Source organism: Periplaneta americana, chromosome 4, assembly GCF_040183065.1.
Source record: "Periplaneta americana isolate PAMFEO1 chromosome 4, P.americana_PAMFEO1_priV1, whole genome shotgun sequence".
NCBI lineage: Eukaryota > Metazoa > Arthropoda > Insecta > Blattodea > Blattidae > Periplaneta > Periplaneta americana.
The window spans coordinates 24926742-24954301 of NC_091120.1; the positions used below are offsets into that span (position 1 = coordinate 24926742).

The following is a 27560-nucleotide window of genomic DNA, read 5'->3' on the forward strand; positions in this document are numbered from 1 at the left end:
GCCTATACCGTCGGATCCCGGCCAACCAGTCACTCATTCGAGTGCACCTCAACACATGTATGGACTTCGGTCCTGCGTTCATAGACATCTATGACGTAGTGCAGAGGGCGGCCACTAGAGGGAACCCAAGAGATGGAGCTTAATCTGAGACGATTCTAACCGGCGTTGGGATTGTATCCGGCGTGGCTTAGTGGCTAAAGCATCAGCACGTAGAGCTGAAAACCCGGGTTCAAATCCTGGCGCCGGAGAGAATTTTTCTCCGTTCCATCACTCTTTCATCTTATGTTTTGAGTTTCATTCTTTATATCGATAGAGAGGCTATTTAAAATTTTTACTGCCATATAACGCACTCCTTTTTTGATAGCACGATAGACTTGCCAATGGAGTATGAAAGTCATTTTTTGACGTGTATTTATGCTGTGAACTGTTGAATTAGTTACAAAGTTTTCACGATTACATACGAGGAAGATTATTAATGAAAAAATACACTCACAAGCCATTTGTAGTTTTTTTTTAAATAGTCCTACACGATTCCCCAGATTTGGCACCTATTATTATTCTAATTACTCTTTTTAGTATTAGGAAATTGCTCTTTTTTCCTGTGTTGCTTTCTCCATTGCATCACCATGTGTGACATATCAAGAGCTATTTGTTGCTGCTATACAATACAGTTCATTTGTTATACCGTGTCACTCTTTTTTCTTGTATAGATCGGTGGCGTGGTCTCAGTGATCCTCAGGATCATAGAAGCTGTCGAAGCAGATGGAGATCCCAAGGATACACAGGACATTCTCGAATCATTAGACAGTAAGTGTAATAAATATAAACTCTTACAGTTTACAAGCAGTTCCTTACATTAAAATTACGGCAAAATAGTTCGCAGCCACAAGCCACTAATTCCTTTATAAATACAAGATTTGATGTGTGTGAGCTTTTTGTAAACAAAAATCCCCTCATTCTATTTTAATGGCAATTGTGTGTTCCTTTTAAAATGACCTGTTATATTTATTTATTTGTATTGTCATCAACATTTATACCAGTTATGGTGTACCACCACATTTCTGTATACGGGTTTCACCATAACTTTCTATTACATTTACCTACAATCTGTTTAGCTAATAAATCCCCTACTTTTACTATTAACTTAACTCCAAACAGTCAAGTTCTCCTTATTGATGTCATCTGTTAAATCCACACTTTACTTATGTTTCTTCCAGCATTCTTTTCTTACTAACATAAATTTATATATAAGTACGATCTTTCTATATCCCATCTTACTCATTCTACTTTACGGTACATTCTATTGATCATTATTACTCTTACAAAATATCATCCTTAAATTTTAACTGTCTATACTATTTAAAATCACTATACCAACATTGCCTGTTTAACACTTCACACGGTTTTACTCATTGGGATCCTCTTCTCCTAATGCACATCATTATAATAATCTTGCTAAATTTTGACATGAGACCTGTTATATAATATTCGTTTTGTATGATATATTTACTATGTTCTATTTTATATTTCGGGACAAATTGTATTTTATACTCTTTGAAATGTGTAATTGAGATTGTTCAGGGGATGTAAAAAGTAAAGATTCTAATAGGTAATTCCAGTCGCTGGTAGTTCGCACATTGATAATCTAATAATATATGGTTTATTTAACGACGCTCGCAACTGCAGAGGTTATATCAGCGTCGCCGGATGTGCCGGAATTTTGTCCCGCAGGAGTTCTTTCAATGCCAGTAAATGTACTGACATGAGCCTGTCGCATTTAAGCACACTTAAATGCCATCGACCTGGCCCGGGATCGAACCGGCAACCTTGGGCATAGTCGCACATTGATCTACCTGTGTACAACTGAGAAACTTTGGACTGTAGGCCTAACTTGTGATGATATCGTAAGACTTGGCAAAACATTGCGTTATATCTATTGTTCCTATTGTCTGGAGATAAATTCACAATTTCGTTATCAAGTGATAAAGTACTCGGGCTCATAGTAGCATCAGTGGCGAAGCGTGCACTGTGCAATTACTGTACTCTCTCTCAAGAAAGTGGGCGTGGCTAGACATTCCTAATTTTATTATTATTATTATTATTATTATTATTATTATTATTATTATTATTATTATTATACATAATAAAGTTCTATTCTTCAACTTTCGAAATACAATTATATGGCGTTACCAGTATATTTATATGTGAAATCCAGCCGCTGTTAATTTAGGCTCTGGCCTGTTCCGAGAAAATAAAAAGTTTTAAATAATTGATTAAATGGCGATCTTTCTCGTGTTAAGTATGTAAGCATGTGCGGCTTACAGCTGTTTCGGTGCTATTCGACACCATCCTCAGAGCCTACTAGATCTCGGCGCTATCTCAACTTCGCTGCCTGTTGTGTGGGTGCGTTCGTGTGATGAAGAGTTGTGTCAAATAATGTGTGTGTTCTGAAATGTTGAGAATTTGATTGGGGTGTGTTTTAGTTTGTCTGTATTTTTCATATTGTTCTAGTTTTTAGTTTTTGAGTTGTATGTGTAGGATTTCCATGTCTGTATTTATGTTATTGTATGTGTGGTTAGCATTAGTTATGTGTTCGGCATATGTAGATGTATTGTGTCCTCTGGTTATTACTTTAATGTTTCTTTGTATCGAGTTTGGAATGATCTGCCTGTCTGTCCAATGTCTGTCCACATTAAAGCAATAACCAGAGGACACAATACATCTACATATGCCTAACACATAACTAATGCTAACCACACATACAATAACATAAATACAGACATGGAAATCCTACACATACAACCCAAAAACCAACAACTCAACATACTAGAACAATATGAAATATACAGACACATTAAAACACACCCCAATCAAATTCTCAACATAGATCAATTTCAGAACACACACACTATTTGACACAACTCTTCGTCACACGAACGCACCCACACAACAGGCAGCGAAGTTGAGATAGCGCCGAGATCTAGTAGGCTCTGAGGATGGTGACGAATAGCACCGAAACAGCACATGCTTACATAATTAACACGAGTAAGATCGCCTTTTACTCAATTATTTATATTCAAGTGTTAAAAGTAGTGTACGAAAGATTCAAAAAGTTTTAATTTAAATTTTTAGCGTCACACTGACACACCTCATTACAGTCACCCATTTTCACATTAATTAAAACAACAAAATGTGACTTTATATTCTCACCGATCTTAAGGAAACTTGAGCACTTCACGTGTCACGAAATCATGCTGCACTGGAAGCTAAATTGTGAAAAATACGAATCTTCGAATAGTGAATAACAGTGTCGATTTGGTGTAAAATATTTCATTATTGCTGTGATAGGCAACAAATGCGCAGCCTACCTGTTCTTCAAGTTGATTAATTGTAAGAGGAGAAATTGCAAACATTGTGGGAAGAGAACTTTTGAATATTAATAACTAGGGCTAGGATTTTGATGACTTATAAATCACAAAAAAAAGTCCGCAAAACAATGCATTTTTGACCTAAAAATCTTTCAAAAATGCCCTAAAATTTATTTTACATTCTGAAATTGGCTTAGTAGGAAAAGGAGTTTTGTGCTACTTAATATTTAGACTGGTAATTAAATTAAATTCTAGTACCAACATTTAAGTTTATTTAATTTTACATATTTTTTTTCTAAGTGGTACACTTTAATTAATTATTTTACCTGATATAGTTTCCATGTAGTCCATCACAAGGCCACTCTTATACGGAATTAGCAAGTGTAGAGGACGATGAAAGAGTAATGGAACGGAGAAAAATTCTCTCCGGCGCCGGGATTTGAACCCGGGTTTTCAGCTCTACGTGCTGATGCTTTATCCACTAAGCCACACCGGATACAACTCCGACGCCGGTTAGAATCGTCTCAGATTAAGCTCCAACTCTTGGGTTCCCTCTAGTGGCCGCCCTCTGCACTACGTCATAGATGTCTATGAACGCAGGACCGAAGTCCACACATGTGCTGAGGTGCACTCGATATGAGTGACTAGTTGGCCGGGATCCGACGGAATAAGCGCCGTCTTCCATTACTCTTTTCATCGTATGATGACGCAGAATATCTGCATGGAAATATCATATGTACTTCGGTACATTAAAATAATATATAAGTATAGAGGAGTCTATATTGAAGGGATGGTTGGACTGATCCATTAAATGGGGTGTACTACGTTAAAAGGGCAATATTTGTGTAGAATAACGACTGAAATATTGTACAAAATAACGGGTACTAGCCACAGTGTAACTCGGTCGGTTAAGGCGCTTGCCTGCCGGTCCGGAGTTGCACTCGGGCGCGGGTTCGATTCCCGCTTGGGCTGATTATCTGATTGGGTTTTTTCCGAGGTTTTCCCAACCATAAGGCAAATGTCAGTAATCTATGGCGAATTCTCGGCATCATCTCGCCAAATATCATATCACTATCACCAACTACATCGACACTAAATAACCTCGTAGTTGGTACTGCGTCGTTAAATAACCAAGTAATGGTATTAATGGACAAAATATGTAGACAAAATATCAAAGGAAATAAAAATTGTTTTATATTAATAATGGGGATTTGTGGCCAAAATTAAATGAAAATGCCTCAAAAATGTCCAAATAACACAAAAGATGCTCTTATGAGTTGAAAAAAGGCAAAAAATGTAAAAAAATGCCCTAACAAATATGTCTTAAAATACTCAGTTTATCGCATAACATATAAATACTAAAGCGGCTATGTTTGTGGCTTACTAGAAAAAATATGCAATTTCATCAAAATCCTAACCCTATTAATAATAATAAAATTTAATAAAATATTGTCGGGAAATTATGAATGCATACAGACACCACTTTGAACAACTCCTATAAGACAGATTAGTACTCGTTATGAAATAAAAATATAATTATTGATCAAAGTTATATGATAAATATGCGGGAGATTACTGATCGATAATGACGTAGTAAATAATGCTCTGTTTGGTACTGAAATTATTTTCTTCATACTCAGAGTCAGTTGAAAACTGGACATAAAAAGAGCTGTGCGTGTCAAAAAAAAAAATGTTATGTTTTATTTAACGACGCTCGCAACTGCAGAGGTTATATCAGCGTCGCCGGATGTGCCGGAATTTTGTCCCGCAGGAGTTCTTTTACATGCCAGTAAATCTACTGACATGAGCCTGTCACATTTAAGCACACTTAAATGCCATCGACCTGGCCCGGGATCGAACCCGCAACCTCGAGCATAAAAGACCAGCGCTATACCAACTTGCCAACCAGGTCGACACTGTGCGTGTCAATATATTTGAAAAATAGTTATGTAAGAATCTATGGCCCTGGTTGAATCCACTGAAAAAATGATAAGCTCCATTGTAATTTTATTTATGCCCTGGCTTCTCCCATAGATGTGCAAGATATATATTACATTACTAGTTGCACAAGAAAGGTCTGTTGTCTACAGTTTCTCTTTTTGACATTTTCAGCCTTTCTTATGTTCAGTACAGTTGAATTTGAACAAAATTGATACTGTGAATTTATAATGAATTCCAACTGAAAATCTCAATATCTCACGGAAGTGATTTCGCCGGTTGATCTGTTAATGCATAACTCTGTCTAATTGAGATATTTTTTTCTGTTCCTGTCAGCTATCAGAGCCAACAGCATCATACTAGCTGTGATATATGTGCTTCTAACGTTACTGGGTATTCTGCTGATCGTAGGTGCGAAATATGTAAGTATATGCTGAATGAAATGTATAACATTAACTATTACCTGGTAGCTACAAATGTTCTTCGTTGCTGTAAAATATTTTAGTAATTAAGGGCCGTATTCATAGACATTTTTAGCGCGGGCTTTCGGTGGATGATCAGCGTTTTTCGTATTCATAAACCAGTGTTATCGATAGGATATGATTTGAATTCTGTACTAGTAACCAGTGGATAGCCGGGGCTAGCTTAGCACGCTCGTAGCGCGTGCGAGTGCTGCGAAATGTCTATGAATACCACCCTAAATAACGTATTAATGTAACAAAAACATTATCGTTGAGAAATATACTATAAAAATGAATTTCCACTAAAATAGTGATGCCGATTCTATTATATTGTGCATATAAAAAATTACACTGAAGTATTGTTGTGTTTAGATAGCTTGGTCGGTCATATCATTATGCGCAATGAACCAGGAAAGTCCATTTGATATTGAGAAGGAAAAAAGAAAGAAGTGTATTGGTTAGTCGCTGTGCAGTTCACGTTTTTTCTTCGTGCAAGTGTATAGTATACTAACTACTGCAAAAACATTTGTACCCTGGTCGCCTGGAATCTGAAGGCATAGCGGCCGTTAGCTTCGTCTGTAAAGCAGAGAGTGCGCATGCGCGAGCATTCTGCATACATTACTGAATAATTTCAAGGGAAAAATTGTTCCGGGACCGGGTATCGATCCCGGGACCTCTGGGCGAACGTACCAGCGCTCTTTCCAACTGAGCTACCCGGGAACTCTACCCGACACCGTCTCAACTTTTCCCTCTATATCCACACAACTCGCGTGGGCTGACGAAACGCCAGAGACCCACATCGAGTGCACACATTCTCTGTGTGGCTTGGAATTGTGGTTTTCTGTTAACGTACACAGTGACGTATATATTATGCAAATCTAGTCTTTCAGGTAAGGCTCCCTGTAAAGCAGATTTGAATAATTTCAAGGGAAAAATTGTTCCGGGGCCGGATATCAAAGCCACACAGAGAATGTGTGCACTCGATGTGGGTCTCTGGCGTTTCGTCAGCCCACGCGAGTTGTGTGGATATAGAGGGAAAAGTTGAGACGGTGTCGGGTAGAGTTCCCGGGTAGCTCAGTTGGAAAGAGAGCTGGTACGTTCAACCAGAGGTCCCGGGATCGATACCCGACCCCGGAACAATTTTTCCCTTGAAATTATTCAAATCTGCTTTACAGGGAGCCTTACCTGAGAGACTAGATTTGCATACATTACTGTTTCAACATTAGAAATTTAATAAAAGTGTAAGGTTCAACGATACAGAAAGCTCCTAATCTAAACCACACAACTTTTCGCTATGTAGATTCAAATGGTTTTTCGTGAATCTTCCATGGATTTTCAGCTGATTGTAGTTTTACGTCTTTAAGAAATACCACAGAATAAAATATACCTTCATCACACTTGAAAAGGTTGTTAAAATTGTAACGATTTTGTGTCGTAACGTTCTATTTAAAGCTAAATCCAATACCATGAGACGACAATTCACCATTTTCTCCATGACCTTAATTAATGAGTAATTCCAAATTAAAATTAGTTTGCTCAAATTGCCCCATATTGTTTATTGTTTATTGTTAATAAAATAACATGGACAAAAATACAATCTTAGTTCTTCCCTGAAGGAGTAAAAAACCCGTGCTCAGGGAGATATCTAAACACAAAGATAAACACAAAGATAATTTTTTGACACAAAGTGGGTCAAGAAAAAAAATTACAGGAATAAATTAAATTTAAAAATACAATTTCAATTTTAACAATTTAAGTCATACAAATACTGTACATATACATATTAAATCAATATATATTCTTTAAAAATTAAATTCCTAACGCTATTTTTGAAATTTCTGATACTAAAATTTTCCAAATTTGGGTATTTATCAATTATTTTATTGTATAACCTTGGACCAAAGTAGGTACCATGGCTCAGAGCTGTGCTTGTGAAACACTTTGGTTCCTCTAGTCGTATAAAATCGGATCTTTTAGTTTCATATTTATGATGATACAATTTGAATTTATTACGATTTTTATGTATGAAGATTAATAAGGCAATATAATAAATCTGTTTAATTTAAAAAACATTAAAATCAGTAAACAAAAGCTCGGATGAGTAATCAATTGGTTTATTAAGGCATATTTTAATAATCCTTTTCTGAATAAGTATTAGTGGAGTGAGATTAGAAATACTTGCATGTCCCCACCCTAAAATTCCATACTGGAGAATGGATTGAAATAAAGCTAAATAAATGAGACGTAAAATATTAATTGGTAAATATGACCGAAGTATAACAAAGATATAAATTGTTTTACGTAATCTATTGCATAAATATGTAATATGTTTATTCCATCGTAAGTGTTGGTCGATTGTAATGCCTAAATACTTAACTTCAGAGGATTCGGTTAATATGGGACATTCACAATTTTGAGAAGAACGATTTGAATGATGAATGCAGGAGTCTTTTTACTTACGGAATGTAGGCTATATGTGTGAGGCCAGATTCTTATCTGATTTCTAAATGATGGGTTGGGAGAAAAGAAACCTAATTAATAAGTTATTCCATCGTTGCGCAACGAATGATTAAGGTTAATGGGCCATTTGATTATAGAGCTGTTAGTTATCTTTCCGTTAGCAAATTAATTATGTATTATGAACAAGCCAATGTCGCCGATTATATTCACTTACGAAAGCTCCACGAAAGATTATCTCAACATAAATGTCCAATTGAACACAAAATGTCCACAAACCAATCCTTTGATGGCCTAATTCCCCGAACCAACATACAGTAACAAATCAATATTTATCACCTTTCACCATTCACACTAGCGTTGACAATCAATCCGGCAGTTAACTCTGAAAAATGGCTTATTGTCTTGCAGCATGTAACTATCAGTTACGACCCTAGATGTCTGTACCATCTGTCGGTAGTAGATAGTCTATACGAGCGGTTCCCAACCAGTGGTCCGAGACAAAGAAGTCCTTGAAAACAAAATGTGTTTTCAAACGGTATTTTATATTTAAATCTTTAGGCTCCCTGATTTTTCTGAGCTTGTTGGAATAGTTTTTATTTACTTCAGACTCTTGTGACAAAGTTTAACAGGAATAAAGGTCGCCAGAAAGACTTATATTGAATTGCATATCTTACGTACCCATATGGGAATTTTAGTTTTTTTTTTAATAATTATATTCTTCAGATTCCAAATTTAACAACGTTCACCGTTCTGGATAAGATTAAATTTCTTATTGGTTATTTTACGATGGTATATCAATTACTATGGTTATCTAGCGTCTGAGTTAGATGAAAGTTTTTTTTAAATTTTTTAGTTGGTTATTTAACGACGCTGTATCAACTACTAGGTTTAGATTAAAGTGATAATGCCGGCGAAATGGGTCCAGGGTCTTGCGCCGAAAGTTACCCACCATTTTCTCTTAATGGGTTGAGGGAAAACCTTGTGAAAAACTCAACCAGTTAACTTGTCCCAACCAGGATTTGAACCCGGGCCCGCTCGTTGCACGGTCAGGCATGTTAACCGTTACTCCACTGCGGTGGACTGGATAAGATTAAAGCAACGAGAAGGATAATATGACATTTTATGATCTTGCCAAGTTTCCGATCGAGAATTCGATTCATTTCTCACATTCACTGGCTTCCTAGCAACAAATGATTAACCATTGTCCAATATCGTTGGCAATACAAAGGATATCTTAATTCATTGACATCAAAACTAATGAAGTATTTTTCTTCCTACAGTGAAATAAAGAATTGAATGGTACACGGGAAAAACGAAGAATGTCGCAGTTGGTTTAAGGGTGATGTCGTTATCTAGTTCACTGTATTACTACAAACTTTAGTGTTATTTTTACCAAAAGTGGTAGAGGAGAATTAAAACCACGGATACACTCATCATTTCCTTCATTTCAAGCAGAAAAACCAATAAATTTAGCAGTAATATGCTGAAATAGATCACTATCTCACCCTTAATGGAAATGTGACATTGTTCGTTTTTCCCGTGTACCCTTCAATTGGGTAAAATGCTCCTTCTTAGTGACAGATAATGACTTGGTTATCAAAGAAAAATAGGGGTTGTTAGAATTATCTTCGGGTTCGAGCTTAAAAATCGCGTTTCCTACGACGACGCTGTTGTAATTTTGGTTGCATGCACAAATATACCAGTGCATTACAACACTTGAAGTCGTTTGCAGTGAAACTATTATGCCGCATTATTGTCGAATTTATCCTATACTTTGAGCCACAACACTGTGAACTTGCCTGTGGATTTAGGTTTGTACAGACTTAACTATAGATAAGTTTAAAAAAAAAACTATTCATAGTATAATTTTTTAAATATTGGCTAGTCTTCTGAAGCTACAAATGTGTTGGTAATTATTGCTTTCTAGATATTTTTTTTTCAATATTTAACTAAAAATTACATCACTTTTATGCACTTAACACAACAATTGTTACAAATCATACGAATTTAGAAACTTGATTCTTTACAGTTTAATTATGCATCGTAATGTACAGTCTTAAAGAATTTACAAGAGTGGCGTGATTTGTAACAATTGTGACAAATGCGTAAGAAAAATGTAATTTTGTAGTTAGAAATCGAAAAAAAATCTCTACGAAGCAACTATGGAATTTACAATACATTTTTAGCTTCATAATACGAGTATTAGCTAATTAAAGGAATAATACTCCTGAATAGTTCATTCTTTATTAATTAATTAATTAACTAATTAATTAATTAATTCATCCATTCACTCACTCACTCACTCACTCACTCACTCACTCATTCATTCTGGTGTAGTTAAGGTCATGAGGCCTTCTCTTCCACACCACCAGAAATACAAATACATTATTTGTAACATTCTTTTACCCTTAAAACTAAAGAAAAAAACTGTTTTAAAAACAACTTCAATTTAGTGTAACTCTGAAAATATTGAGATAAGATCCGTGTTTATGTAACATTTTTTGCTCAAAATGTCTTTGGTAATATGCTCCGTATGTGCTGGTAACTCCTCGTGAATCACTCTGTATAATAGGGGCGACTTTCGGTGCTGGACCCCGGACTCATTTCACCGGCATTATCACCTTCATCTCATTCAGACGCTAAATAACCTGAGCTGTTGATAAAGCGTCGTAAAATAACCTACTAAAAATAGGGGCGACGAAAGGAAGGGAGAAATAGAGTTCCTTTATTTATATTCAAAATATAATAGGTAAGAGTTGGGACAAAGCAAACGGCATATACAGGGTGTAACAACTTTAATGTTTAGAATTTCTGGAACATGTTCCCTGACACGTTCTACGTCGATTAAACCTAACATACCTATATCCAAAGTTCTATATGTTTGGAGTATTTGTACCCCAAAGTTAAATTTTTTAGTTTAATTTTATCGCTGAATACTGAAAGAAGTAACACCAATTTCCAAAAGTGACATGTCTATGTCATTATTTTTATTATTACCATATTACATTTTAATATCAACTACTTGCGAGTATGAAAGAAGCAGTGCAAAGTTGAAAAAAAATGTCCTTAAGATTCCAAACACTGTACTTCTTGAAATTTGCCAATAGGCACGTGAAAATGAAAATACCTGTGCACTAGGAATCCTACGATTTGGGAACCGTGCTTGATATGCCAAAACAACTGCTGTTGCATTGCCATCACACAGTCCATACACATAAACTATGTCGACGTATTCCTGATGTGTGTACACAAAAGGCATGTTTTAATGGTCAAAACTCAATAAAAAGACTAGTCACAATACGGTTTATTTTTCTCACAACTGTTATTTTAAACTGTTGTCTGTTTCGTTTCCTTAGCAACCTAAACAATTTTAATTTAATTTCTCTTAAAAGTAAAATTTCCTTCATTCACTGCTTTTCAAATGTTTCTTATGTATCTCTACTTAGTAATGCCATAAAATAGGCCTTGTATAAACGGTATAATGCTTGGAGCTGCAAGAAGTTCTATTTTTTCCAGCTCTGTTACCTCTGTAACCTCTCAATTTCCGATATAGGTACGTTAGGTTTAATCAACGTAGAATGTGCCAGGGAACATGTTCCAGAAATTCTAAACATTAAAGTTGTTACACCCTGTATAATGACCTAGAAATTATCGTGCATTAAGTATTTTCGTTTCGTTGCTAAGGCATTACTTACTATTTTTGGATCATTATACAATCAGTTAGACTTGGATTGTCCTAACTCTGACGTATTAGGCCTATATATAGTAAAATAATAAAGGAACTCAAGGGCGAGAAAGGAGAGAGTGGAAATAAATACGGAAAAATGAGAGAGATAGAAACTAATGCTATATAATGGTAAATTTATTGATTATTTATTTTAGTTGTCTTAGAGGAAAAACCGCTTATAAGAGTGGAAGTCATTCACACGGGAAATACGACGACTTCAATTTTGCTAGTAGCTTGCAACGTCGAAAATATTTCAGTATCTCACTCATGCGTCAAAAAACTTCGTTTGCTCACACAGATATACTTTCTGTATGTTGTAATAAATTTCTTTGTTTTTCCTCTCACTTCCTTTGTATTTTTTTCTTTCTTCAGTTCTTTGCTTTCTTACTAGTTTATCTTTTTCTACTGTCATTATCACTCTTGAATTTGAAGATCTTATTTGCATATGAAATTCAGGTTGTTTGAACATTGTATTTCTTCTTTTTCAGAGCAGGCCTTCGTATCTCGTGCCATGGATGATCTACACCTTATTTTTTATATTCATTGTAATAGTTACTAACGTGATCAACACCGTAGCTTATGCCGATACAGCTAATGTGGCGATGGCAATCATATCTGCTGCAGCAGGCATCTTCAACGTTTGTAAGTATATTTTATCCAAAAAAAATTGTAGTAATCCTACAATTATCTCTAGGTTAAATAATACAGCACGGTCCAGAATAAAGGCTCATTCACAATTAAAAATTAAACATATATATACATCTTGATTACACAACTTTTAACACTTCGGAATATGTATGATAGAACTTTCTTGTGTTAAATTTTAATGTACCTTGTTAACATGTTTCGACCTATTTTCGGTCATCTTCGGAACTGGTCGTTGTTGGTCTTGGCGCCTCTTGTTTCCTGTGTGAGTGCGTTCGTAGTGTAGAGTCAAAGAGTGTATGTGTTTTGAAATTGAGTTGTGTGTTGAGAATATCGTTGGAGTGTGTTTTCGTGTGTCTGTATATTTCATATTGTTCTATGGTCTTACTAATAAAAACCCTATATACAGACGTTTAACTGTCTTATACAATGAGTAGCTAGTTTATAAGTCGTGTGTAAATTCCTTACTAATAATCACTACATACGTCGTGTATAACAGTATAACTGTTACACAGCTACGTCATAGTTTCGTCATTACTTCGTTACGAAAGGTAATAGAATATCTGAGGTTCTCTATTGCATCCGGTAGGGCGCTCTAGTGTGGCGTGTTAAATATCGATAGTACAACTGGCTCTAATCGATTACCACACTACATTTTGGTCAAAGAGTAGAAGCTACAGCAATATTATTCTAATAATTCTATGATCTTTGGTTTGTTCTTCTGTGGTTACAAGGTAACCGTCATCATAAAATGACAGTCGATACGAACAGCTGTTAGAGGGGCGGCCATTTTTTCGCTATATACAACGCTTAAACAAGGAGTTTCGTGTATATAACTACTGCAAAGCAATTCCCATTGTATAGTTACAGGCTGTTTATACGTCCATAGCTTATTCACGGTTTATTGGTAACGTTTTCTGTCTCAACTCTGCATAAGTCTCGTATAAAAACTATACACTGTTTATTAGTAAGACTGCTAGTGTGTTGAGTTTCTGGCTTCGTGATTGGATGTGCAGTATTTCCATGTCTGTGTTGATGTCTCTATAGGTGTGGTTGGCATTTGCGATGTGTTCTGCATATGTGGAGGTAATTTTGTTATGGCTGTGATGTGTTCTTTGTAACGTGTTTGAAATTTTCTGCCTGTCTGTCTTATGTAGAAGTTGTTGCAGATGTTACATTTGAGTTTGTATACGCCTGTGTGGTTGTATTTGTTTGTTTGTGTGTTGAAATGTTTTTGTAGAGTGTTATTTGTTCTGTATGCGATGTTGTAGTTTAATTTCTTGAATGAGGTTCCAATTTTATATGTGTTTTTGTTTTCGTATGTTAGTGTGATGTATTTTTTGTGTTCTTGTGTTTGTGTTGTATTCTTCTGTTTTTGTGGTTTTGTTTTATCTTACGTATTATGTTGTCTATTATGTTAGGGTTGTTTCCGTTTTCTTGTGCTATATATTTGATTGTGTTTAACTCTTCTTTGTAGTCTTGTTGGTTCATTGGTATGTTGAGTAGTCTGTGTACCATTGTTCGGAATGCAGCTTGTTTGTGTTGTGTGGGGTGGTTGGATGTGTTGTGTATGTGTGTTGTTGTTGTTGTTGTTGTGTGTTTTCTGTATACTTTGAATGTGCGTTTGTTGTCTACTTTTGTTATTGTGATGTCTAGAAAATTTATGGATTTGTTGTTTTCCATTTCTAATGTGTAGTGTAGCTTTGGGTGTATTTTGTTTATGTGTTGATGTAGGTTTTGAATCTGTCTTTTGTTTCCTTTGTATAGTATTAGTATGTCATCTACGTATTTGTGCCAATATAGGGAAATGGAAATGGAAGAATTTATGGAAATTCTAAAACGTTCTAGGTATAAAGCCTATAATAAGAAACACGGGAAAATACTTTATGGCAATTTACTGAATTACATAATGAGTAAGGTAAAATAATTTGAACACACTATGCTCAGCTAACCTATTTATGTTTACAATCCTCTATTACTTAAATGTTATAAACGAAGTGTTCAAGTTAATTGATGGCCCTGTTATTACTGTTTTCTCTTTCTGAAATGTAATCTTCTCCCTTCAATATAATACTATAAGTAATTTAGAAAAGATAGATTGTTCAGTGATCTAATTTTTTGTTTGATGTTGTTAATTAATGAATTGTATTCTGTGATATCTCATATCCTTGTGATGGTAAATATCTGGAAAAAAATATATATATATAATTAAAAAAACAAACAAAAACAAAAGACAAAAAAAAAACAATCTTATATAATAAAAAAAACAAAAAAAAAACAAAAAAACAAAAAAAAATCAAAAACAAAAAAAAAAAAACAATCTTATATAAAAATAAAAAAAAAATGTGCCACATGATTAATCAACAAACAATATAAATAAGTAAATGGTTAAATGAAAAATGTATAAGCAGATAAATAAACAGATAAATCAATTACTTAATCAAAACTAGGACATACATAACTAAACGAACAAATTCATAAATATAAATAAATTAAATGAATAAATAATCATATAAAGTTGTAAATGAATAGTTTAACCAAATAAAAATTGACAATAAAGAAACTAAATACAATAAGGACTCGGTAAAATTGTGGTCTGCCTGAGACTGAAATGAGCGGGGTTGGGGCTCATTTCATTAATTTGAAAAAAAAAAAAAAATATATATATATATATATATGATGTTGTCTGCGTGTTTGTTGTTATATTTGTTTAGGATGTATGTCTCTTCTATGTGTCCACACCTGTGGAGTAACGGTTAGCACGTCTGGCCGCGAAACCAGGTGGCCCGGGTTCGATTCCCGGTCGGGGCAAGTTACCTGGTTGAGGTTCTTTCCGGGGTTTTCCCTCAACCCAATATGAGCAAATGCTGGGTAACTTTCGGTGCTGGACCCGGACTCATTTCACCGGCATTTTCACCTTCATCTCATTCAGACGCTAAATAACCTAAGCTGTTGATAAAGCGTCGTAAAATAACCTACTGAAATAAAAAAATAAATCTCTTCTATGTGGTGCAAGAATATTTCTGCTAGTATGCTTGTGATGACCAGTTCCGAAGATGACCTAAAATAGGTCGAAACATGTTAACAAGGTACGTTAAAATTTAACACAAGAAAGTTCTTATCATACATATTCCGAAGTTAAAAATTAATATAACGTAAGCGTTAACTTAAAAATGTAACGTTACGGTAAAATCAAGGTCATAGTACCATCATTCACGTTGGGAACATAAACATAACCGCAAAGATACTTGGTAACTATGGAAACATAACAACGACGCCATTTCCTCATATTCTGTCGTATACTTCAGCGCTCCACGATTGTGTCCTGTTTGCAAATCACGTAAGCATGAAAGTTTGGAGTTCGCAAACTTTCATGTTAACGTTTTACGGTAATGTTAATGTCAGTGTTTATGTGAATCATTGTGAATGACCTCATTTGGTAACCTGGCCGCAAACCTCTGTGTTTATGTTACGGTTATGTTTAATTTTAATTGTGAATTGGCCTTAACTTATACAGAAGCTAAAAGCAAGAAATATAATTGAGAAATATACCAACCAGCAATGTATAGGCCTACATGTTGTAAAAAACTGTCTATGTTTCGTAACGCTCGTAAAAATTATTCAACATTCAGATATTGGAAAGAAAAAAATCTTCATTTGGTACACATTTTCAAGAGTCCGAGCACAATACAGAAGCCTTTTGTTTAAATCAAGTCCTTGCAGACGGTGACTAACTTGTTGCAAAAACACACCCAGTTCGTGGATCATTTGCTGACTAACGTCCTTTCCAAATTTAATTCCCTGGCTATTCTCCATTGCCTTTTCTTAGGAGAATACAAAATTTTTCCAAACACCATGCCCGTATGTGTATTGTATGCAGCTGTTTTTCTCATCCCGCTTCTTCCTTTGGATTGACACAAAAACTGAGGCAGTTCACCTGAATTTACTCACCAAGGCTAATATTATACGCTTTGGTGGTGGATTTTTATGAAATTCCTCCTGATAAAGTTTGCATACTGTTTTCACACTAGCTGTCTGAAACATACTCTATGTCCAACAGCGATCTTAAGATTTTCCGGTGGGTATATGCTGAATAGAATCATTTTCCAGAGGTGCTATGATCCATTCCAACATTCTGATTTCATTTTGATTTCAAACCACACTGGTGATAATTTCACTACATTAGGTGGCCAACGCGACCAGATTTTCCGATGGGTCATTGGTACTAACGTACAAACCAATTTTAATGAAAAATAATTAAAACTCTATGGTTGTGGCACCTCAGAATATTCAATTTGAGATGTATTTTTTTTGTGGAACGACAGTATCATTATAAACACCTTAAACACTCAAGTTTATTAAAATGCAAGAAAATAAAAAAGTGATAAAATAATAAAAGAATAAAATTTTTGTAATATTTTAAAATTTTAAGGTCATTGTGGGACCTGAAGATAGCATACGATCACAGTCTACTATATACAGTCACGAAGCTTGGGTTTTGAGGGTGCTAGAAACAATAGACTGTGACGGTACTATTTTGCATTGCCTGTAATGAGGCGATATTAGCGATCCTAGTGGTGAGCAACTATCTAATGTTTGCATATTTACTACGTATTGAGCTTCGCGACTGTATATACTAGACTGTGATACGATTTTCATAAAATTTTCAGGTTATGTTAGATATACAATGCAACAACTTTTGCACACCCAAGCGTTTTCGATTTCTAAATAAAGTGAAAAATCATTCATTTTCACTCCATCCTAGTGTTTAGCCATCAATGAATGTGCATTTTCATAAATGCATTGAAGTACTTTTGCTTTCAGTAATTCCTATATTTACTTCCTCCATACTTAGTTACTTACAAATGGCTTTTAAGGAACCCGAAGGTTCATTGCCGCCCTCACATAAGCCCACCATCGGTCCCTACCCTGTGCAAGATTAATCCAGTCTATATCATCATATCCCACCTCCCTCAAGTCCATTTTAATATTATCCTCCCATATACGTCTCGGCATCCCTAAAGGTCTTTTTCCCTCCGGTCTCCCAACTAACACTCTATATGCATTTCTGGATTCGTCCATACGTGATACATGCCCTGCCCATCTCAAACGTCTGGATTTAATGTTTCTAATTATGTCAGGTGAAGAATATAATGCGTGCAGTTCTGCGTTGTGTAACTTTCTCCATTCTCCTGTAACTTCATCCCGCTTAGCCCCAAATATTTTCCTAGGCACCTTATTCTCAAACACCCTTAACCTATGTTCCTCTCTCAGGGTGAGAGTCCAAGTTTCACAACCATACAGAAGAACCGGTAATATAACTGTTTTATAAATTCTAACTTTCAGATTTTTGGACAGCAGACTGGATGATAAGAGTTTCTCAACCGAATAATAACAGGCATTTCCCATATTTATTCTGCGTTTAATATCCTCCCGAGTGTCATTTATATTTGTTACTGTTGCTCCAAGATATTTGAATTTTTCCACCTCTTCGAAGGATAAATCTCCAATTTTTATATTTCCATTTCGTACAATACTCTGGTCACGAGACATAATCATATATTTTGTCTTTTCGGGATTTACTTCCAAACCGATCGCTTTACTTGCTTCAAGTAAAATTACTTCCTCCATACATTAACATAAATAAAATAAAACATAATGTCTAAATTAAAATAGGCTTATATCATTGGTGCTTATGTTGTTTTCAGGTCTCCACATATATTACATCCTGGTTGTTTATAGCATGTATCGTGAACTGAGAGGAGAAGATCTTATCGATATTTGATTTGGAGCAGCTATTCTTTTGACCTACAACTACTGGACTATTTTACTTTGGAAGTAGTGATTTGCCTGAACCACAAAACAGTGAAGTTCTTTTATCCTTTCAGCATAGGCCTATATTTATTTTATACTGCGCAAAGAAGTGTTTCTGTGAAAACAAAGACTGTAAATATCGTTTATATTATTAATTTGTAAATACAGAATTAAGAATTCAAAAAGAATATGTATCTAATTTCATCTGATTCATATGACTTCAAGAATTTCACCGTGACCGGAATGTGACGACATTTCGACGTTTGCAATCCTCGTGTTCAGAGGAAGTGAAAAACGAGAAGAGGAGCATTTATGAGCGTAGTTGGATTACTATAAAGCCAAAAACAAGCTAACCGAGATACAGGTGTTCACATTGATGGTGGTAGCACATGGCATTATACCACTATGTTTTGTGTAAATTTGGAAAAGTCTCGGACTATCCATTAACAAAATTAAAAGCATTGTTATCAACAGTAATCTCACTAGAGGTTTTGATTTATCTAGAGAAAATCAAAACTCGAGTGGGATTTAATTGACTATTACACGATTAGAAGAAAGTATATAAAGATTAGAAGTAACGAAGTACTCCAATACAATAAAATATTAATTGACTTACGAAAATACAAAACTGTCTTCAAATTTGTACCACCTCAACATTATAAATATTAGGCTAATAGATGGCAGTAGTGCGTTATGAATAGCTGTTTTCTTATCAGTTGTGCCAACTATGGAATCTTCATTGAACTCTGTGGACAGTTACTTGTCAAGAAGGCTTTGTTGATTCAGTTTCATTTTTATTAAAACAGTTGCATTCCACTTCAATTATCCCGATCCCAGTAATCAACGTTACTTGATGATTTTCAATAAATCTTAGTATTAAACCATCTCTGATACGTGACTATCCATAATATCATATAGCAGAAGCTATAACATAACCTAAATAATATAAACGAGTGTTAGAAAAGTTTTAATTAGGGATGATGAAATAAACAAGAAACATTTTAATTAACGATGATGAAATAAAAAATAAACATGAATCATTTTAGAAGAAACAATTATTGAAAGTAGGTACAATTTTCAAATTTGAATGTTTTAGTGGTTGGTGGTTCAGTTGATGTTATATTGGACGTGTGCGTAAAAGAAGTGAACTCGGTGATGTACGTGGTGTATCCCTCAACTTATTCAGGATTTCCGAATGGCGCTCTTCATTTATTTGTAAATAGGGTTTCAGGGAAGATGCATAGCTATGACCAGTGATCTTTATTAATTCTTGTTCTTGAATGCCAATGAGAGTCATATTTGAAAGTGCTATGCATCGACTGGAGTGGTTTGTAATTTTCTGTTTTTTGACGTCCAAACCAGTGCAGTTTGAAATGTTGGCAAACAAAGAAACAAATGCTAGGGTAGTGATAAAAATAAATGCTAGGGACGCGATAAAATTAAACAAATGCTAGGGACGCGATAAAATTGTGCGATAACCAGCCATGATTTGGTTGAAAGACGTCCTTTCGTGCCGTTTTATTGGTCAAAAGTAGTGTGACGTAGTAAAAGTGTAATAGTCATTTTAATTTAAAAAATAAATAATAATAATAATAATAATAATAATAATAATAGTAATAATAATAGTAATAATAGGCCTACTTTATTGCCAGAACAAAGATACATAATGCTATTTTTAAATATAAAAGCACTCCATGATTACTACTGCATTGATGATTAAAGACTAGTAAGTTTTGGCAGCTGTAATAAAAGTACGATGAGCAGGGTTGTAAACAGCTGATGCTACGCTCTCTGAGCTTACGTCACCAGACCGACTGGTTACTGTAGCTAGTGAGAGCGTCGCGGAAGGATCTGAGATGTCAAGTCAAAACGGGAAAGTGGTGTTGGTGGTAAGTGGAGCTAAATTCAGTTTAAACTACAAGCAAAAGCTGGATGGAGGACTTGGAGGTATATCAGTAACGAGTGTAAATGCAAGATATGAACTTTCAGTGAGGAAAAAGAGATTTTCAGTGAATTAAACCACGACGTGATGAAGATTCAAACATCAACAGGTACGTCATCAGCAATACGTAGTTTAAAAATAAATTTAATGGAAGAAAATAATTTATATCTCACTAAACAACCTTAAGAACTGAATTAAAGAAAATTTCAAAAGAGTAGGTATTAACATCGGTTAAATTTATCGAACTAGATGCAATATTGTACAATCAAAGCGATCTGTTGCCTAAAAACATTAGTGAAGTTCATACAGCAATAAATACTACAGAATTTTATAGTACTAGGTCTGAACAATTTGTCATGTTGAAAGAAGAGAAAAATGTATTTTTGTGCCACTTAATATATACTGCCTTTTACTCCAATAATGATATATTTGTATTCTTCACCTAACATAATTAGGAACTTAAAATCCAGACGCTTGAGATGGGCAGGACATGTAGCACGTATGGGCGAATCCAGAAATGCATATAGAGTGTTAGTTGGGAGGCCGGAGGGAAAAAGACCTTTAGGGAGGCCGAGACGTAGATGGGAGGATAATATTAAAATGGATTTGAGGGAGGTGGCGTATGATGATAGAGACTGGATTAATCTTGCACAGGATAGGGACCGATGGCGGGCTTATGTGAGGGCGGCAATGAACCTTCGGGTTCCTTAAAATCCATTTGTAAGTAAGTAAGTAATGATATATTTTTAGCAGAAGGAATATTTCAGTACTGTTGTTAATTATTTTGATGCGTAACGTCTATAATTGACTTACAAAATAGGAAAAATGAAAGCATTTTTGTGGAATGAAAATTAACACTGACAGTGCCATGGAAATGCTCACATAATGTTCGGTAAAATCAAAAGTCATCCCTTTATACAAGGACATACAGGCCTACAGGGTGGACTGTAAGTAATGTCATTAATTTGAGGGGGTTATTCCTTGAAATAATTCAAACCAAAATGTTTTATACAATTTTGCTCGGTTTTTTTCTCCCTCTCTTTTATTTACACTCGTTTTAACATCTCTGCTCATATCGCGAGTTAATCTTTGGTTGAAATCCGAAGGCCTGTGTATTATTGTTGAAACTGGTTCTATTGTTGTGGACTAGATGGCGACTGTATGCATTACTGATTTGTTATGATTATGATTTCGGTGATGAATGAGGCCGGTGATATTCAGGGATGTTGTGGCCCGAATTTCCTGGCATTTGCCTTACGGTTGTGGAAAAATACTGAAAAACCTCAACCAGGAAATTCAATCCAACCGGAAATCGAACCCGGGTCCTCTGCGTAAGAGACCAGCATGCTGACCCCTACACCAAAGAGGTGGTCAAATTTGCTTGTTTTTATTTTGTTTTCGAGATAAAATGGTTTTATATTAAACTTTTCATAGCGTGTTTTGGGAAAGCTATTGATTTGATTCCCAATATGCTCAGTCAATTTGAAAGAGCAATGTATGATGGCAATACAGGATTGAAATTATTTTAGCTATGTGCTTTCAATGTGCAGTAATTTGAAACGAACAAATATAAATTTTCGTTCTGGAAAGGAATTTTAAAATGTTACATTGTTTGTATCAAATTTCTGCACATTTAAAGCATATAGCTAAAATAATTTCAATCCTTAGTTACACAACGCAGAACTGCACGCATTGTGTTCTTCACCTGGTATAATTGGGAACATTAAATCCAGATGTTTGAGAAGGGCAGGGCATGTAGCACGTATGGGCGAATCCAGAAATGCATATTGGGACGCCGGAGGGAAAAAGACCTTTGGGGAGGTCGAGACTTAGATGGGAGGATAATATTAAAATGGATTTGAGGGAGGTGGAATATGATGATAGAGACTGGATTAATCTTGCACAGGATAGGGATCGATTGCGGGCTTATGTGAGGGTGGCAATGAACCTCAGAGTTCCTTAAAAGCCCTTTGTAAGTAAGTCAGTCAGTCAGTGGGATGATTTAATTATGTTTGAAGTTTCCAAAATAGATACTGGTAGAAAACTTGTTACATAAAACTTTTATTTACAGTCTAGTTTTATAGGTTCTGTATGCACATAACGAATGACGTTTTTTGTAACAGTAGATGGTTTGTATCGATTGCTCGTTGGAGCAGCTCGTAACCATGCTCTTCAATCACGTGTTAATGGACGTCAAACAGGTGTCACTACAAATTGCAGCATTCATAACGCAGCTCCAATTCTGTTCAAAATCGCCCTACTTCACATTAATGGTGGACCCAACCTTGACCCCTATACAAAACAAATCTTGTTACATCATTATCATCTACGAAGTCCTAAATGGAAACTGTCTCCATTCTCTAACAATTAATATATCGATGATCAAAAGATTCCTTCACTAGTATTGGTTTGGTAATTAAGTTTGGGGCCCCGAATTTGAATATTATTATTATTATTATTATTATTATTATTATTATTATTATTATTATTATTATTATTATTATTATTATGTAAATGAATTATGAAAACTAACAAAATAAAACGGTAAGTATCTTACGAAGTACTGCAAAATATGAAATCTGGGGTTTGAATTAACTGTTTAGACTTACAATGAATACATACCGAGCATTCATTTCAAAACTTTCCACCCTAAGTAACTATATATTTCAATTAAATTTAATTGAGCCAAAAACACGTAAATGTAGATATTGAAGGGAAGTTTAAAAACAGTGTTAGACCTAATTGCATTCCTTTGGACCTTCAAATGTTACCCCTATATTGTTTGCTGTTTAGTCAACTGTCCTAAAACAAGTCTGAACTTCACAAGTGATACGAACAAGACAAAACTTCTGTGGCAACTAGGCCAGGATATAATGGGTTAGGGTGGCCAGTTCCTTTCCCCTCCATTGCATACATCGCCGACTAGCTACATATTTTACTAATCAGACTTCAGATGCATACAAAAAATTGTTCTTCCTCTGAGAAGTGAGATGTACTGCTTGATAATAAGATATGTGCCTATCAGCCAGAACCTCAATCAGAGGTAACAGTATTCATTTGTTATATTTTTTATTTTAGTAGGTTATTTTACGATGCTTTATCAATGTCTTTGGTTATTTAGCATCTGAATGATATGAAGGTGATAATGTCGGTGAAATGAGTCCGGGATCCGGCACCGAAAGTTACCCAGCATTTGCTCGTATTGGGTTGAGGGAAAACCCCGGAAAAAATCTCAACCAGGTAACTTGCCCCGACCGGGAATCGAACCCGGGTCACCTGGTTTCGCGGCCAGACGCGCTGACCGTTACTCCACAGGTGTGGACTTCAGTTGTTATACATCTTATTCATTTGTTTCATGTAATTTGTTTTCTATCGTCGTCTGGCAACCTAGATTGTCGTTATTGTTGATTAGAGCTGAAGATAATAAAACTAGAAAGACTATTGTTGATTACAGGTTATTTCAGGTAGTAACACAAACTAATATTAAGGAATATTATGGTTGTGTATTCTAGTATTATTCTTTAAAAATTTCAGGTAGGATAAGGGAATAAAAAAAGCTGAAGTAGCCACCGACATAACTCAGTCGAATAAGGCGCTTGCCTGCTGATCCGAAGTTGCGCTCGGGTGCAGATTCGATTCCCGTTTAGGCTGATTACCTGGTTGGGTATTTTCCGAGTTTTTCCCCAAACGTAAGGCAAATGTCAGGTAATCTACGGGGAATCCTCGGCCTCATCTCGCCAAATACCATCTCGCTATCACCAATCCCATCAACTGTAAATAACTTACTAGTTGTTACAGCGTCGATATATAATCAACTAAAAAAGCCGAAGTTTGGATTTCCGTTGTTTATGTATGCTTTTAATACTATGGCAATGCTATGTAGAGGAGTTCCGAAATAGGCTGTATTACTGTCTAGGCAGGAATGGAGCTCATTTTAACATTTAATTTAGTAGATTTAATTAATTAAATTTACGAAATTGCCCAAAATAAAGTGTGTTTTCATCCTACAACCAACTGACAGTAACAACAATTCAGGTTTCCAAGCGACGATAGAAAACAAAAGATGTGAAACAAATGAATTAGATGTATAAACAATTGAATTATAAAGTATGAAAATATAGGAAATGAACCTGTGTTGGAAAGAGTGGGTGAAGAAAGAATGATACTGAAACTGATCAGGAAGAGGAAAAGGAATTGGTTGGGTCACTGGCTGCGAAGTAACTGCGTACTGAAAGATGCACTGGAAGGAATGGTGAACGGGAGAAGAATTCGGGGCAGAAGAAGATATCAGATGATAGACGACATTAAGATATGTGGATCATATGCGAAGACAAAGAGAAAGGCAGAAAATAGGAAAGATTGGAGAAAGCGGGGTTTGCAATGAAAGATCTGCCCTTGGGCAGAACACTAAATGATTTAATGAATATAGGGGTGCCATTTGAAATTTTTAAAAGGGTTAGGGAATAAAACCTAAAATTAACACTGGCTTTAATCATCCCCCCTCAATATCTAAATTGATGTTTTTTGTTTCAATTAAACTTAATTGAAATAAATAGTTATTTAGTCTGGGAAGTTTCGAAGTGGAAGTTCTATGTAGTGGTCGATGCCGCTGGCTGATAGAACGCGATGTACCTACCTATCGCTTCGTCTACTCCTCCCATTTGTACTCGTGGTACCTTGACCTACGATTGGTTACCAACGACAACCACTATAAACCGTATATAGCAGCAGGGACAGCCACTTGGACGTGTTGGGGTGATCGATAGAAACGCATTCTAAGTAAGAAGTGTATAGAAATTATTCTCATTCAGAGTTCGGAGTTCGTAAACAGTCGACCGTGTGGAGAGAGAAGGGCATGTGGGATCAGGCTGGCTTCATTCAGGTGTGTAAATACTGGATTACTGTGCGGAATGTTTATAATTTTGAATGTCGATCGTGATGTAGCATGAATGTCAATGTGATGTGCTGTGTTGTTTCGTCTGGAGGCACTCCACGTCTTGTGACCGTATAATTTCCAGGTTCCTGCTGGAACCGATATTTTGTGTACTCTCAGCCAGGACTTTCCTTGCTGATATTCTGCTAGAGAACATGACTGACAAAGAAAAAAAAGGTCTTTTTTTTGTTTTCTCAGTAGGCTACATATGAAACATAAAACGATTGTAATGTGATGTTTTAATTAAATATTTTTTGATATTAATATAATTCAACCACAGTCTAATATATACAGTCACGAAGCTCAATACTTACTAAATTTGCAAACATAGACAGTTGAAATATGCATCCATAGATAGTTGCTAACCATCAGGATCGCTACTATCGCCTCAGCACAGACCCTTTCCCCAGCAGACGATAAAATGTATTGTACTTTCGATATCGTATTCTTTTGAAAAAATTAACATCTTCCTTCCACTATTGAAGCTAAGTTTTATTTAGTGTAATGTGTCCTTAAGTTCCGTTTACTTCTTGTTGCATAATATGTTGCAGAAATAATTACAAAGCTGTGTTATTTTAATGTGAAGAGAATTTTACGTGTTAACATAATCTGTTCACATCAACATTTTAAGTTTAGATGGAAGCTATTTTGAGGTTCAATAAAAACGAATTTATATTGTGATTTTAATTTAGCACATCTACCTTCCTTAATTGTAGACAGAAAGTTTACCATACCACTCCTATGAAATTAGTGTACGTACGATTGTGTTACTTCGTCTCTTAGGTAGTAGATAAATACAATAATTCAGTACTCAATTGTAGTACTAAAATACAGAGGAATAGAATGTGATGGGTGTCATACATGACATTATTTTTAATTATACTGTATAATTGCGAATATAGGAAAATAAGTTAAATATAGTAAACATAACCTATAATTTCCATATGACATAACATACATATGTAGTGGCAGGGCATTGGAGACCACTAAAATTAGACAGAAAGGGGCAACTGGTACAGTAAACATAACCTATAATTTCAACATATCTAAATATTCGTACGGGGAGCGACGCTGATATAACCTCTGCAGTTGCGAGCGTCGTTAAATAAAACATTTTTTATTCGTACGGTGCAACTGAAAATTATTGAATCGTGCATAAATGAATGCACAAGACTTTTACAATATTTAATCGAAATAGAGGCAAGTATTACACATACGAACAAAGTAATTTTCACACCAAAAATAATATTACACCTTAACTCGCAAGGAATTATGTCTGAAGTGTCTCCTAATCATTGTTTTAAATTTTATTAATGCAATTACACTACATTTTAGAGAAATATATGTTACTCTTCATGCATTCCTATTAATTTATGTGGTTGAAACGCCGCCCTTCGTGATCGGGTTAAGCGAGTCACATGGTCTGCCTTACGGCCTTTATTACATCACGATGGCAGCGACAGTCTATTGTTCCTAGTAATCACAGCGCTCCAAGCGGCTAGCAACTATCGCGAGAAATGCAAAAAATCATCCCAAGATTCGTGACTGTATATAGTAGACTGTGATTCAACAGCGTGATCCCAAAGCTCGCAGAGTCCATTCGGCCATTTTTATGATTTAGGGTACGTACACATTGATTGGAGCGACGATAAACGATAAAAGAAGCAGCGATACTATATCAGAGAGAATTGAAGCATGCATTGTCATTGAGGTGTGCATATTGGAGTAACGATAAAAGCGAAGATACACGATAAAAGCGACGAAAAAGAAAAATTCCATTTCCTTCGCTCTTCTCGTTCATATGATCTCTGATTAAGATAATATTAATCTGTGTAATGACCGGCGATTGTCAATATATCCGAATATTAATCGATTTATTATTATTTTGGCATATTAAATTAATTATCATGGATATTGACAAATTGATCAGTTGTGTATTTATTCGTGATACGTTGTGAGATCACAAGAACCAATCACATCACAATGATTTTATACTAGCTTTGGGATGAGAAACGGGTTCAGTTTTGTGCGTATTAACCTTGAACCTAGCAGCCGATATTTTCTATATATCTTCTTTCATTAAGTCGATGTATAGAATATCTTCTACTGATAAATCAAAATGCTCGCTTCCCGCGTCCTCGTTGCTCCGATATGAACACTTGATTCTTTTATAATACCAAAGCGTCGCTAGATCGTTTCTTTTATCGTTTATCGTTGCTCCAACGTGTACGTAACCTAATACATATAGACTATTATATGATATGTATAGGCT

General features: G+C 35.3%; 1 protein-coding gene across 2 annotated transcripts in view; it reads left to right on the forward strand.

The window, feature by feature from the left end:
• Positions 1–18601, forward strand: part of LOC138697618 (uncharacterized) — a 29406-nt gene extending 10805 nt beyond the window's left edge. For both annotated transcript variants that reach the window (XM_069823018.1, XM_069823017.1), the window contains 4 exons: positions 711–807; positions 5643–5728; positions 12443–12596; positions 18308–18601. In XM_069823018.1, coding sequence (XP_069679119.1) covers positions 711–807; positions 5643–5728; positions 12443–12596; positions 18308–18384 — 414 coding nt within the window. In that variant the 3' untranslated portion in view covers positions 18385–18601. The remainder of the gene's footprint in view (positions 1–710; positions 808–5642; positions 5729–12442; positions 12597–18307) is intronic.
• Positions 18602–27560: the final 8959 nt, after the last annotated feature.